The 14,595-nt window shown below is 27.7% G+C and overlaps 1 protein-coding gene across 1 annotated transcript in view; it reads left to right on the forward strand.

The window, feature by feature from the left end:
- Positions 1-14,595, forward strand: part of LOC142329288 (man(5)GlcNAc(2)-PP-dolichol translocation protein RFT1) — a 35,475-nt gene that overhangs the window by 3,811 nt on the left and 17,069 nt on the right. Inside the window, exons 2-5 of the mRNA XM_075373734.1 lie at positions 1,343-1,545; positions 4,907-5,096; positions 8,330-8,584; positions 12,524-12,784. Coding sequence (XP_075229849.1) covers positions 1,343-1,545; positions 4,907-5,096; positions 8,330-8,584; positions 12,524-12,784 — 909 coding nt within the window. The remainder of the gene's footprint in view (positions 1-1,342; positions 1,546-4,906; positions 5,097-8,329; positions 8,585-12,523; positions 12,785-14,595) is intronic.

Genomic DNA, 14,595 nt, shown 5'->3' on the forward strand with positions numbered 1-14,595 from the left:
ACTTTGGAGATATAGATAAGTTTTCTTACTCTTAATGAACTGTATCTGGTGGTAAAATTTTTTATTATAAATTTTATTGTTAATAACATTTTTATTAATCTTCAGTTTAGGAATATATATATATATATATATATATATATATGTAATTATTATGTAAGATTATGCTAACTGGTTATAAGCCCAAGTACAGTTCAATAATTAAATAAAAGATAATAAATAATTATTTTATTGCATCGTAATATACATTCTGTAATTATGTTAAAAGGAGAATATTATGTCTTTTTAAAGTCACTAGAAAGAACTGCTCTGGTAGATCAGTGAAAAAATAGTCACTGCTTTGGTCTGGGTAATTGAAATTATTTAAAATAGATTAAAAATTATACTAAAATATGTAACTTTAAAGTTTCCTGAAATACAATTCACTGTAATCATTTTTATGATTAGAATATCACTAATTGATGTAGACCTATCTCGTTTAATTTAATTAAGCCAGTATAGGATTGTAACTTTTCTGGCTTGGCCCTTGAAAGACTTTTATTTCAAATACACTAAAGGGCTTGTAGATAATATTGAGTTAATTATGCAATATTTAGAGAATATAATTGCAAAAAAGATCAACCTGTTCAGTACACAAATTTGGATCTGATTTAACTCATGATCAAATGAATTTTTACCTTAAAAATTAATGCAGTATTAAAAGTATAGTTTAGAAAAAAATAAAAATCTTAATCTAAAATTTTGGGTCCTAATTGACTCCCTTGACTAAATGTTTTTATTATTAAAACTGTATTGTATTTAGAGTATAATTGCTAAAAAAAACCACACAGAAAAAATCAAAACTTTTAGTTTGAAAAGTTTGATCCTCTTGATTGACAATGACTTTATTATATCAGCTTGAAAAGACACTTGAGCAAACCAGAGCTGTACTAAAAAAAAAATTAAGTATGGGTGCTATAACGCTCCCTTTTCTGAAGGGGTCGAAAATCTGATCAAAGCTGGAGTATGTGTAGCCAAATATTTATGTCAACGTTAAGCTTTTTTGGTCAACGGTTTTTCGAGATTATTAGGCAAAAATTGTTTTTAAATAATGTTGAATAGCCCTTCACCTCTAAATCTGACTGAACTCTACTAAGAAATATACTGAGTAATTAGCTTCAGAATTCTGAAAAGTAATTAATTTGAAAGTGAGTATCATTTTTAATCATTAAAAAAATGATTGAGATAAGAAAATGAAAGAATAATTCATTTTAACTAAACATTTTATTTCAAAACAGTAGGAGAATATCAGTTCTGTTTTTTAATTGTGTCATATTTTTTCTTGATAATTTATGTTTTTTTCCAGATACTATCTAGATCTTTAACATTTTTAATGAATGCCTTTGTATTGAGGCATATAAGCCAAGCTGTTATTGGTGTTATGAATGTTAGACTTTTATTACTTGAATCAACAATATTATTTTTAAGCAGAGAAGCATTTAGGCGTGCGTGTCTGTCTAAAACTGTTGACCACAATTGGGTTCAAGTTATCAACCTTCTCTGGTTAACGTAGGTATTAATTTTATTAATAAAATAATTGAATATCTAACTGTGTTATAGTAATTATGTATTTCTCTTAATAATATAATGTATTGACCAATTCTATTAAATAGGATTTGAAATTTATAAAATTATTTACATTAATTATTTTTTCTTGTTTTTGTCATATATTTCTGAATATTTCATTAAATTTAAGTTTTTAATTACATCAGTAGACATTCAAAGTTCTTTCCTAAATATACTGCTCTGCTATAATATAGATTTGAATTTGGATATACTACTGAAAAGTTATTTTCTTTTTTTTGTGATGAAAAGTAACAAGAAATATTTTCTTGTTAATTTTAATGTAATAGAATTACATGAGAAAAGTGTAAAAAAGATATGCAATTCAAAGCTGTTCGGTAAAGTGGTTTGAAATTTTGCCTGCTAGAGAGGAAAATATCAAAACTGTAAATGAAGAAATATCAACTTAATGACTTTTATCAAAGATTAACAATTTTAATTAATTAAAACCACAGAAGAACTGGTTTAATACTAACTCTTATAAGGATTGCTCCATAATACATGTATTGATTTGAAACTGATATTTGGTATATATTTATAGTAATCATTGACAAAATATTAACAAAGATCATGATTAAATAAAGAAAATAAGGATGAAGGTAAAAATGAAGCAGTTAATAATGTTCTTTCAATTCAGATTGCTCTTGGTGGAATAAAAACTGCAATCGGGTAGTTCAAAGTACAAAAACCTATCAGTTCAGTGAAAATGTTGCAGTTTAATTTTTTCATGTTTTAGAAATTTAACTATAAAAAGGTATTACTATTAAAAGTTATAACTTTTAATGCTATACAAATAGCTTTCTATAAAAAAATTTATTAATTATAAATTAATGTTAATCTTGCATTTAATAAATTTGTAAAGTATATTTTCAACAAATTTGGGTATTTCAAATAACGTAACAGACATTTATTTAAACATTAATTTCTCATAAATGTTGTACATAGCACTAAATTAATTTTTTTTATTACTGAATATTGAGTTATCATAAAAAACGGATATCAGATTTTTTAATACAAGAATAATATGTAGCCCATTATTATATTCAGTCATAAATTAATTTTCACATATAAAAAATTTTTTAGGCTATACAATATTTTGTTAGAATTAAAATAAAGTAGTCTACATTTATTAAAAAGTGTGAAAATGCATTTTATATGACAGGGAAGTCATTTTGTTGTACAACAAAGATGCCTATATTAGTTTTCACCGTGTCTTCTTAAGCATGTGTAACCAGAGAACATTATACCTTGGACTAATTTAGAATAAGACCTTTTCTGTTATAAACAAACTGGTGTGTACAAAATATATGGCCTTAAATCAGTCATTATTGGTTGTTGATGAGTAATAATAATAGAACATAAAACTACATTGCGTCTAATGAATGGTTTGTGTATTATTGTAGTAAATTGATTACAGAAGACATTAAAACATTGTAAAAATAAAGAGATTAATTTGATGACATGATATTTATACTTCTATAAAATAAACAATCAGTGCTGTATACCAGTGAAGTAGAGACAGAGTATAATCTTTAAAAAATGCTCTGGAAGTGTATTCCAGGTATTTTAAAAAGTGGATCATGATTTTATTATTTTATAAAAATATTAACATTCTGATTATTTTATACTTTTATAAAACATCACAATTTTGTAACCATAGTTTGTCTCACTACCACAATTAAGCACCTTGGATATATTTTACGTTGCATATTTTATCTTCTGATACCTTTACATTTTTACTGCTGAATTTTTTTTGTCATAAATCTGTTGTTAATGGATTATTTATCTACCAATTTTTTATGTTGCTCATTCATTTTTTTCTATTAATTTTGAGTCAGTTGTTTGTGTGTCATTCTGGATTTATTTTATAGAGTATATAGGGTATTCCAGGAGATGTTGACCAAACTTAAGGAATTCATTCAGGACATGAAAATAAACAAAATCATTCATATAGACAAATATTCTTTCGTGCTTCATTTTCCCTCTGTCTCCCATTTTGTAGTTTTTTAATAAAATATGAGCTGTGTTTTTAAGCACTTTTTTATATAAAAAAAAGCAAATTTAAAAAATCTATATTCACCTGAAAACCTGGATCATTATCTGTAACTCTACATAAATTCCGCCTACATTAACACACTTGCTGTATTGTGTGATCAGTTTCTGCATTCAAGATCATACAAATCTGCTGCCTGAAAAGAAAACCATTGCTGAACAGCTGTTTTGATGCCATTGTTGTTGTGGTGTGACTAGGCCTTGCTTAGGATTGCGTGGTGCTGTTCAGTCAAGGTCTCACAATATATTTCAGCATTTATTGTTTCACCCCAAGGCAACAAATCTACAAGTAATGGCTCCTGTCTATCCCAAAACTGTGCATATAATTTTTTGGGCTGACATTGTTTGCTTTAATTTCACTTTCTTTGAAGATATTGAGTGTCTCCATTCCATAGTCTGTTGTTTTAATTCCAGTATAATGCGAGACACTTCACTATCTAATATATCAATGAATTTCAGTCACTTTCGTACCTCTTGCATCTAAGAAACAGATTGCAGCACATTTTCACAATTGGTGGTATAATCCATCTATAGTCATATGAATTTTAAACACATACAGGAAACTGTAAGCAAAGACTAACAATCATGGTAATGGTGTCTGTAGTGAGCCAGTAGATGTAGTTTCTCAGTCCACATGCTGAAACGGCGACTGTTGCGCTGCAGCAGACATATAACAAAATAGTACTTGGATAACAGACATATATTGTATTACTGCTGTTATAATCACTTCTGTTTATGTATATTATTCCTGTTCTACTCTTACTAATAATAGAGATTATTAATTATTTTTTATTCAGTTAGTGGAGGAACAGACACACAATTCCTGCCGTTTACAACAGATTTAAATAAATGAGGTTTCATTTTGTTCATAATAAAAGGCTTTTAACATTTTATCTAATAAAAACACAATTCTATAAAACTAATATTTACAAAGCTGTTAATGATTCAACAATTTTATTGGGTGCCATTTTGGAATTTCAAACATATTTTGAAAATTATGTTGGGCACATGTATAGTTAGTTTCATTAAAATATCTCGATCCATTCTTAAGATATAAATTTTTATTGAAAAGATACAAAATGTTGGACAGAGGGAAATGAAGTGAGATGCAAGTTTTTTGTTTATTTTGATGTCCTGCAAAGAATTCTCAGGCCCTTAAGTTTGGCTAGCATCTCCTGGGACACTGTATGCAGTAAAAGAAAATTAGTTTTTTTTGCTTAATATCTAACTATTATATTTTTATTATTTGTTTCAGTGTGCCATTATGTTGTACATTATGCTTATTTTTTGGATGGATTTGGTTGTCTGTATTAGAGACACCAAGTTCTTCAATAACTCCACATTATCGTATTGGAGTGTGGGCAATTGCTATAAGTTGTGTAATTGAAATGTGTGTTGAACCACTTTATCTAGTGTCTCAAGCATTCCTTTTCGTTAAACTCAGGGTAAATATTTTTATTTTATTTTTTATCTTCATGTACATTAAAGTTGAGATAAACATTAATCATGTACAATAGAATTTAGATAAAATGTGTTATTTTGACTATCCCAGTACAAATTAAGTGCATTTCTTTACAATCTCATTTTTATGTAATGATATTTTTTAATTAAAAATGTATTATAGCTATTTTACTTACAGATTTCACCATTAACTAATGGGGTTTGTGGTTGTGTGTAGTATTCCAGGTTAAGTTATCACATCATTTTCTTTTTTTTGTGGGTTTACATATATCCTATATAAAAAGTATAAAAAGAGTATTACATTCATCTCCCTTACTTAAAAGCTTATGCAGCACTATTCACCAGTGAAACCAAGTACAGCAAAAAAAAAAATTTTGATATATAAAGCCTTTGTTGCATTAAGATTTTATTACTTTAAAAGTAATCATGTGAAACTTCTACCTCTGTCCATAAAATAGTCATTTTCATAGTTGCTTCTAACCGTTGTGTAATTTAACATTTTCCTGAGTACTGTGACACACACACTCACAAAAGCTTATGGAATGACCAAGAATACTAACAAGAAATGAATCTCAAGAATTGAAAAACTGAGGCATTACATAATAGTGGTAAAACTGGAGATATTGTGCGTGCTGATTGCACAGCCTTAGACTAGGTAGAAATAAACAAACTTGAAAATATAGAAAGGAAAATATTAGAAGATGATTGAAAACGATGAACTTTATGGGAGCTAGGCAAACTATCAGATGTGATTTGGAAATGCAACTTGCCTTCTACAGATATCGTAACAGAAAGTCTATAACTACAAAGAGGTTCAAACATGTTAAAGATCTAAAAGAAGCAAAGATAGAAACACATGAAATCGCTCATAGATAGACACATTCAGATGGATTTTATAATTATGGGTGACTTATTTTAATTAAACAAGTTATTAAGTATTCAAAAGTTAACAATTATCATGACCTGTTATTACCACCACCTCACACGTTAATTTCTGTACAGTGCATCTTGTAAAGTACATTCTCTCTAATCTATTGTCCTAATTTTTCTGACCTACCTAATTTTCAGTATTCTGTAAAATCACATTTGAAAGGTCTCTCTATTTATTCCCTTTTACTTTACATGTAATTTTTGTTTCACTACTATTCAAGTTTTACCCTCTACACAAATACTTTTAAAATATATTTCTGATTCTTAAATATATCTTTAATATTTCTCTTCTACTGGTATTTTAATATTTAATACAATGCCATCCAGAATTTCTTCTAACACATTTTTGGTTTCTGCCAAAAGAACAATGTTATCAGCATTTCTTAACATTTTTATTATTTCTTGTTAGATATTAATTCTCAAATTCATCCCATAATTCCTGTATTATTTCTGTATTAAAAAACAAAGTGATCAAATAACGACAGCCTTGCATCCTTGCCTTGCTCCTTTCTGAATCAGAGCTTAACTTTCTTTATCGTCTTTTTCCCACTTCATTCTTTTATATTGTTTAAAACTCTTCTTTCTCTATATTTCAGTCTTAATTTTCCTTTAAATTTTAAATATTTTATTGTATTCTATGTTATAAAATTTCTTCTCTTAATGTAAAAATACCTTTTAGGAGTGGTTTTAGTCTTCTTCAGCTTGTCTTCTTAGATTAGTTTTCAGACTCCTGTATCTTACTGAAATCTTACTGTTCCTCATCTAGTTCACCTTCCATCATATATTCTCTTCTGATGTAAATTACAGTTTCTTTATCATATTTAGAATTTTTATGTATTCCATATTCAACCAACAACTAATATATCTTGTGTTATATGAGACTTGTTATAAACTGACCTTGTGTTATAAATTGTTACCTTTCTATCTAAATTTTGCTCCTTCTTTCCTTTTTCCCTCCCTTTTATTCATTCCTCTTTTTTAAATTTATCTATTCATTTTCAATTGAATCCATGAACATAATAATTTCTAATCCTGTGTTTTTGACATGTTTAAATTTTAACTTCTCATTTTCTCTACCTAGTATTTCATCTCTGAACTCATTTTTTTTTTTCATAGACTTCAACTTATATTGCAAAAAATCTAAACTTAAGTTCTCCTGGGTACAATTTACAGTCAAAATAATTTAGAGTTGTAAAATCTCTGCCTGACCATCTTAAGTCTTCTTTATCTTCTGATCCCATTAATATGTATTTTCTTCTATTATAGCTTAAAATGGGGTGTTACAATCTCTAGTTTATGATCTGTGAAAAATTGTAAAAGCTAGTTTTTTCATTTCCCAATTACTTTGAAAGGGCTACTGTTACCTTTCAAGAATTATCCTTTGTATTCCTTTAGAAACACTAATAATAAATAGAAATAAACTGTTAGGTAAGGAACAGATTTGTAATAATGACTTTTATACATGTTAGTGGAACTGATATGATCAAATTGCAAAGAATTAGCTGCAAAAAAATTATTCTGGATTTGTTAACTAGGAACATTTTTAATAAACGATTAGTTTGTTACTTATTAGTTTATTTATTTTTCTAAAATACATTTGTATGGATGTAGTAACTAATGCTAGCAAAATATGGAAGTAAGTAAAATAGAAAGAAAATAAAAATATGAACCTTTGAAAAATTAAGGATGTTGAAAATTAGATAGGTCAATAAAGTCTTAAGGTAAATTTGAGAAGATATATATATATAGAGAGAGAGAGATTTGTGAAAATGTGAAAACAGAAGTATGAAGTATCAGATGTGATAGTCTATGTATTAAGAAATCTAGATTTAGGTTACTTTGGTAATAAAGGGACTTTTAATAGTAAAAATGTTGGAGGAAATTAGATTGTAATGTATAAAATAGATAATTTAGGATGTATGATATAATAAATATGTTGAAGTTAAAATATTAGCACAAAACAGAAAGCATTGAGAATAGCATTAAATTAGATGACTGACTAATGACCCAAAATTAAACCAGTTTTTAAAAAGAAATTATTTAGATGATATAGTTAAAATTTGTGTAAGTGTATGTTATAAGGTAAATATTTTGATGTATTACACTGAATTTGTGTAGGTTATTTAAAATAAACAGATTAATTTAATATTAATTAAATGTTATATATACATTAATGTAATTAATTATCTTAATTCTTTTTTTTTTAATATTGGACATTTAGCTATAGCGTACCATAATTTTATAAATATAGTTTTTCTGTGATTTTTATTTTTTTATCATCTTGAAGGTAGTTATGGATACAATATGCCTACTCATTCGCTCTGTGACATTTACAACAATAGTATTATGGTGGCCAGATGGTGCTGTTGTTGCATTTTCAACAGCACAAATTGTAGCAGTTATCGCTTATGCTGTCTGTTATTATTGTTATTTTTCACATTATATAAAACAAAGAAAAAAGAATGACGCATCTACTGTTGATGATGATTTTCCATTTACTAGTTTATCACAGTTTTTACCAAATTTACCATCGTCAGGTGAGGTAAGTTGTAATTTTGATTTTTTTTTTCAGTCATTCATCATAGATTACTATATTTCATTAAATTTTTTATAAGCTTCTTATTGCCAGCCTTTGTAACATATGGTTTTATTTATTATATATTCCCTAGTTCACTATATGTTATGATTTTATTTACTGGTCATATATTACAGTATCAATAAGTAAAATGATGACAAGAAGAATTGAAGTAACTGATATATCATAAGTGCAGTACGTGAACAAATGAATACGTTCAGTATTATATATGTGTACAACTGTTATTATTTACCAATAAATGTCTGTTAGTCATTTCTATTCCTGTTTTATGTATAATACAAACATAAATTATTTTCATTTAACTTGAAGTAGAACAAAATATTTTAATTGTAAAAATGTATCGATTTTTAAAAAATATTTTTGAATTTTCACCACCATTGATCACATTGTAAAACACAAAAAATACCGCATAAACACACACACACACACATACACATGTATGTGTGTGTGTGTGCACTTGTGTATGTTCTGGCTGTTGAAAGCAGTTATTTCAACACTTCTCAAAAGGTTTAGTTTTTAAGGAGCCATTAAAAGCACCTTGAAAACAATGTCCTTTTGTGCTTATTTATTCTTATGAAAATGTAGCCTACTTTTATGTTTTTTGAAAGATTTAATTCTTTGTTAGTGTTTCAAAAAATTGTTCACAAATGGATTATGACTATCTAATTTTAAATATAAATAAAACTGTAATAATGTAATAACTTCACTTTGAAGTGTCTTAATTGGTTGCCAAGCTAGGCATCACTGTTAAATATTTATTATTCTTGTCTACCTTCTATTAAAAGATATAATATTACATCGTGGGAATACTTGAACAACATCAGGAGTTTTTAATATACAAAGATGTGTTGTCAGTTCTTTGTTTGGTGCCAGTAAAAATTAACTTGACAGATTTTTAATAAATTTAAAATGCCCAACATTTCTGTGCGCATATATATACCGATGTCTGAGAATTATATGAACAACTTTTATATTGAATAAATAATCTTTTTATTAAGTTTAAAAAAACCAGTTATATGAATTTATAAACATTAAAACTGAAAGTTTTTTTTTGCCTGTAATCAAAGACATTCAATGTGTGGACCATTAGTAATTTGCAAAATATCCAACTGGTAATCAATTTCATGCCATGTTTATTGTAACATATCCACATCTATTAGTTTGAATGTATTAACAATCATCTCCTTAAGATCATCAATATTCACTACATGAGTTAAGGAAAAAATCACATGCAGTTATATCTGTAGTTATACCTAGCAAGGTGGCTAAGCAATCTATCCATCACATCCAATCAGTGGTTTGGGAATGTGTTGTTGAAGGATTCACATACTAATAAATCCCAATGTGGCAGTGCTCCATCTTGTTGGGTTATGATTTTGGGTTGTAACTCTTCAAGCTGAGGGTAAACGAACCCTTTTAACTATCATTTCCGCAAAAAAAAAGTCCAATCATACAATCATGAAGCAGTCTGCACCAAACATTAATTTTTTGACTATCTCTAGTATGGTCAAGTGTAACGTGGGTTTTCTGATCCCATGGTCTGATGGGGATATATTTAGCCTCTCTGAGAACATAACTGCACAGTACATAGATCATATGTAGTCTCATGTGAGAATACAGCTTTTTTAAGGTAACAATCATTTTCAATTCTTTCAGTCATTTCCACAGCAAATTCATTTCTAGCTGTGTGATCATGTTGTGTAATGTGCTGAAATATTTGTAATTTATAAGGATGCAGTTTTAATCACTTCTTCAAAACATCATGAATGGTAGATCGTGGAAGATTTAACTCACGCACTGCACTCAGAGTTGTCTTCCCAGGGCTGTGAACGAAAGACTGATGAATGATCTCCATTTTTCACCTGACGTTCTAGGTCTGCCTGCACCCTTTTTATGCTTAACATTGCCAGTTTCTTTAAATTTATCATACCATGAACGAATACTTGTTCTAGAGGATGGCTTTATGTTACACGAGTTCTTGTGTGTCTGATTTTTTTTCAATAAACCTCTCTATGCATTATGCTTTTATCTGTGGATTCATGGCGACTTATGTTTCCTGTTACTTATGCAATCAGTGTGCTATCTAGTATTTGCTGAGGGAAACTGTATGTTACCTTTTAAAGAGACCCCCCCCAACCATTCATTAATAGGACTATTACTGTTTTTCTAATAAGACATCAAAGTTGTCTATAATTCTCGAAAACCCGTTATATTTATGTTTATGAATATCCAATGTTAGATTTTAAAAAGAAGTACGTATTACTAAACTAACAATATGTATTTATATCAAACCAGACAACAGACTTTCATGAATATGACATTTTATAGAATCAACATTACTCTCTTTTTGAGTTTCTAAATAGTACTAATTAAATTAATTTTTTATATATTCATTTATCATGAACTTATATATTGTCCCATGTTATCAGTTTGATAAAGGATATTAAGAGATTGCTCATGTTAAAACTCTTGCCAATATATAATTTGTTTATTTTTAATATTTAATTTATAAAATAAGGAAATTATAACACAAACAATAATTCTTATTAAATTATGAAATTTACAGTAACTAATAAAAATTAATGCAAACTTAAGAAGAAACTACAGCAATGCGATTGCAATTAAAAAGTAAAAAATTAAACTTTATGCATTATTATTTACATCTACTATTTATAAAATGAAACTAGCTTATGCTGTTAAAAATAAATAAATAGTGATCTTGACCTCTTTTCACAATAAACTCATTCACAGCTTCTCTCATTCAGACACAGAACAAAACATGGTTGCATTTTTTCACAAAATAGAGTAAATTTGTGAAGTACTCTTTGCTAGATGTTCTGAATGCTATCACACACACTAGTCCCCAGATACTGGGTCCAGGGCTTGCCTTGATGTAACACCAGCTGATCGATCTCCTTGCCCATTCAAACAAAATATTCTGTTTTTAAACATTATCCTTTGTCTCACAATTATTTCCAGAATTTTCTTGATTTCAAACCTTCTATTATTTCTCAATTTTTCTCTTAAAATTGATTTGTCTGTTTAGATACTTTGTTTTTTCTCTCTTTATTGTTCTTTCACTTTCCATTTCTAGAAGCTTTTCTACTAGTCACAATACATACTCAAATATTTAGCAGTTATACGTTTAAAATTATTTGTTTATCATGAACCAATTTTATTTATTTTTTGTCACCACTTAGTTCCATCATTATTGTTTCTTAAATTTTTTATTTTTATGATATATTAATATGAGCTTATTAACACTATTATTTTTTTATTTAAAATCCTCAGCTTTTTAGGGAGACACGTATTCCATGGGAAACCATTGATTGTAACTTCATTTGAATCTTTCATAGGAAGTAATGAAGGATCAAGATCCTTCCAAGAAACTGCTAGAGCAGTTCCTCTTTGTTATCTATGGAATAGCAAACCTACCAATCTTGAAATGATATGTATAATGTGTGTATGTTATAGTCTGAATAAAGTGTTTATTTATTTAAGGTGAAAAACTATAGGAAAACTACAGCTGTACGTGCTTTTCTATTCAGATTAAAATGGTCTAATAGATTTTGTGCAGTTCAAGTTTTAGAAATTATATTTTTGAGGAATTGAAAAGGGAAATAATTAATAATATAAAAATAAGAAATGGCTTTCTGCCATTAAGAAGAATAGATTGTTAGTTTTTGATTGTTTCATATTTAAATCTTTATTCTAATATTCAAGCGTAATAATTTTGAATTATACACACTTAATAGAATGTTTTCAACTACTGAACAATCTCATTTAATTGAGATTAACATGCTAGAAATTTAAGCAATATATATTTTTGCTGTTTTCTATTGGAAGTGAACTTTTTAAATAATTCTAATTATAGTTTGTTTTCAGCAAGTTGTAGATTGGAAACTATGTATACTGACATGGAGTTTTATTAAACAAGGTGTTTTAAAGCAACTACTTACAGAAGGTGAACGCTACATCATGACATTATTTTCCATTCTATCATTTTATGAACAAGGAGTATTTGATGTTGTTAACAATTTAGGTTCATTAGCTGCAAGATTTTTATTTAGGCCGATTGAAGAAAGTGCATATTTCTACTTTTCTCAACTTGTTCACAGGGATATACCTATAAGTGAACAAAATGTAGTAAGTTATATAGTAAATTTTAATAATTTTTATTATTTATTTAAAACATGCTATTAATAACTTGTTTAATACGTGTAATAGCTTTATTTAAACAATGAACAATCCTAAAATACTAACATTGTAATTGCAAATAAATTTCTTTTTATTATTCAGAAGTCACACAAAACTTTATCTAGATTACACATTGTTTAGCAGCATAAATTTCATAATCTTTCATTCTTAAGGATGTTATAGATATTCATTTTGCTTTTGTCCAATTTCAGTATGTGTTTTTAACTCTGAATCTATGATATTGTTGTATTACCACGTCTTTCAGAATACATTGTTTTTTTCCTTCATAAACTTGTAAGCATAGAAATATTTTCCATACATTCTTACATAACAGGAAGAGTCTCTAAAGGTTAACTGCTCTGTAGTTATTTGTGGAACATGAATTAATCGTAATCAAGTTACTACAGAATGCTAATTACAAACTTATTTTAATTAATTATTTAACGATATGAGTAAATTTATGTAAAAATATTTAATATGTATGAAATTATACATTTCTTTTATTGTTCAATAAAATAAGAAGCTTTATTTCAGAAACGTATCTGGTTGCATACATATGAGTAAAACAAAAATAATAAAAGAGTACGATAGAAGTTAGAGTAATTGGATAAAAAATGAATTAATTATATGATATTTAAAGTCTGTTGTTTTCATACAACATCAATTATAGTATTACAGTAAAATTTAATTAAATTAAATAAATTTAAGACTTATTTATTCTCTAGATTATTACAAAGAATTTAATAATCAGAATTAGTATCATCAGTTTTTCTTGTAAAATTATTCATTTTTCTGATAATTTTACTTTATTTCTTTTACCACACAGTTGATAATTTATTCACTACAGAAACTCAAAATTTTGTATAGGAATATGGAATGGAAATTTTGTAGCTTATGAAAAATACTATGCTATCAACGTGTAAAATGTTGCTTGTTGCTATTTTAGGTTATGCCTAATGTAGCATTTATTTGATACATTCATTTTGAGATACATTTATCCATTGCTTTACACTTTGTCCCAGTTTTTCTTGATACATGCAGAGCTTCTAAGTTCTAGAAACACCAGTTAAGAGTTGCTTTCTGTTAGAGTAATTGCAATGATAACACAAAACTGTTTTTTGCCCAGAAAAAACTTACTAAAGTAGGTAATGGTAAACTGCTTAGAATCATGGGATTCTATTTATTTTTGAGACTGGATGTGTTGTTTTCAGGTATGCCTTGCAAACTGTTATTCAGACTTATATGCTATCAAGAAATATCACTAGTAAGGAATTTTTTTTACAGGCTTTGCGCACTCATTTCAGCAGCATATTCTGATCAATATAAAAAAAATTGAAATGTAAACTGGTATTAATTCAAGAAGTATCTCATTTTTTCTGTTATGTCTATCTTGGGATTCTTTTTGTTCTTGATAAAAAAAAAAATCATGTTCATGAAACCTAAATGACATGTTTAGGTCAGAGTTACATGGGTGTTAAATCATGTATTTATTTGGTATTGTATTTATTTGTGCATCACCTTCAATGCTGCTACTACTAGTGCCATTATCGGTTGTGTATGTTGCTGCACTTGTCTGTTGTCAGTTGTACACTGTGGAGCTATAATTTTGTTCTTTGCAATTTTGCTTTTCTAAAATGCCTTATTTGGTTGAGGAGAGTTGCTGAAATGTATGTGGGTTCTGGATCCTTTAAGAAAACATGTCAAATGGCATTCAACTGCGTTTGTTTCAAATGTGAAATGAAATAGAGGTGACCTTCTGC

Source organism: Lycorma delicatula, chromosome 8, assembly GCF_047948215.1.
Source record: "Lycorma delicatula isolate Av1 chromosome 8, ASM4794821v1, whole genome shotgun sequence".
Lineage (NCBI taxonomy): Eukaryota > Metazoa > Arthropoda > Insecta > Hemiptera > Fulgoridae > Lycorma > Lycorma delicatula.